The 1,595-nt window shown below is 32.4% G+C and overlaps 1 protein-coding gene across 1 annotated transcript; it reads right to left on the bottom strand.

The window, feature by feature from the left end:
* Positions 1-446: 446 nt before the first annotated feature.
* On the bottom strand, positions 447-1,220 carry LOC139899265 (LOB domain-containing protein 14). Its single transcript, XM_071882082.1, has 2 exons — positions 942-1,220; positions 447-848 (listed from the first exon to the last, which is right to left on the bottom strand). Exons 1-2 carry the CDS (start codon positions 1,218-1,220, stop codon positions 447-449), a joined length of 681 nt encoding a protein of 226 aa, XP_071738183.1.
* Between the last annotated feature and the right edge of the window lie 375 nt (positions 1,221-1,595).

The raw sequence follows: 1,595 nt of genomic DNA, 5'->3' as shown, positions 1-1,595 counted from the left end.
AACTTGATGATCATAAATAAAGTATTGATAGTAATTAATCACATTCTTATTATTATGAGCTTTATTAAGTATCTAGCTAGGTCTACAAACCAAAGATCACAAAAATACATCAGCTTTTCTTTAGATTCAAGACTTTATATATAAAGTAGTACAGTACTACGTACTAATTAAACTGATCATATCCAAAGCTACACAAGATCTAATTAGGTAACATAGGGTTTCTGGTATGAATATATTCTAGCTAGGGTTTGCTACTTGGCCTTTTTTTTTAATCTTATTTTATAATAATAATAATATTGATATTGATTGATAACATGTAGCTAAATAATTTAGCTAAACCAAAATTGACAGAGTAACCAATAATATAATACTAATATGTATATTGTAACTAATTGATTTCTTGATAATCCCAAGCTGATGTTGATTTTCAACTCCTATGTGAATTACTAATGGTGAATATAGCCAAAAGCAACTGAATTAAGGTCTTCTGTATTTTCTTGAAAATCCCATTCTTTGTTGTGATTTATTTGCATGTCCAATGAATCAATGGAATAATTTGAACCTTCTTGGAAGCTGGAAAATGATCCATCTTCTTCCTTTAAATACGAATTCTCGTATCTTTCGCCCATCGAGTTGAAATTCATGATCTCGTTCACATTGTTCGTAGTACTCGAGTTCTGATCGAATTCGGGCAACGAATTTTCTGATTGTTGAAACCAATTATGGATGTCTTGTTGAGGTGTGTAACAAGGAATAATTCTCCCATTTTGTAAACAATTTGTGCTGTTTTGTAGACTTTGAGCTGCTTGTTCCTTTAAACAAGCTAGTTGGGATTGTAAACTAACAACCTATTTAGAAAAAAAAGTAAATAACAATTAGAGAAAGATTAAAAAAATTAGGGTTTCAGTTTTGATAAAGTTAAAAAGGAGGTTGTGTAGTACTTGTTGTTGAAGAGCAAAAATATGTGAAACACAGCCATAAATGGGATCTTGAAGTCTCGCTTGCGCCTCGTAAGCGATGGTGATTGCAGCTTCGGTGCGTCCACTAATCGGAAGGTGAGCAAGGAGTTTAGAAACATTGCTTGCACCAAAAACCCTGTGAATAGCTGCAAAATGTGCAGCTCCTTGTTCATGACAAAAATAAGGGGCAAAAACACAACCCCTAACACATTTTCTTCTCAAAAATTTGCAAGCACCACAAGGGGAACCTGATCCAGTCATGATTAATTGATTTGATTTGTTGATGTTAAATCTATAGGAAGATTAATTATTCAAGTGTTTGATTATGAGATAATTGTGTTGATTGATGCAAGGATTAAACCATGTTTATAAATACAAGAGGGTAAGGGGTGGATTATATTTTAATGAATTATTTAACCACAACGGTTCCCTTATTGGGCTGCAGTTAGTATTATTTAATTTTATGTGGATTATAAAAACAAAAATCTTTTTGTAATTTCACCCCACATCTAGCCCCACCCTCTCTTATGCTACCTTAATTTTAATTAATTTCCCCTATAAGATTCCATTTCAACTCCTTAAAGAACAAAAGAGCTGCTACAAAAACAACCCTCTCATATTTGTAACACTTTCATG

This window comes from Rutidosis leptorrhynchoides, chromosome 3 (assembly GCF_046630445.1).
Source record: "Rutidosis leptorrhynchoides isolate AG116_Rl617_1_P2 chromosome 3, CSIRO_AGI_Rlap_v1, whole genome shotgun sequence".
Classification (NCBI taxonomy): domain Eukaryota; kingdom Viridiplantae; phylum Streptophyta; class Magnoliopsida; order Asterales; family Asteraceae; genus Rutidosis; species Rutidosis leptorrhynchoides.
This window is presented reverse-complemented; position numbering and strand designations above follow the sequence as displayed.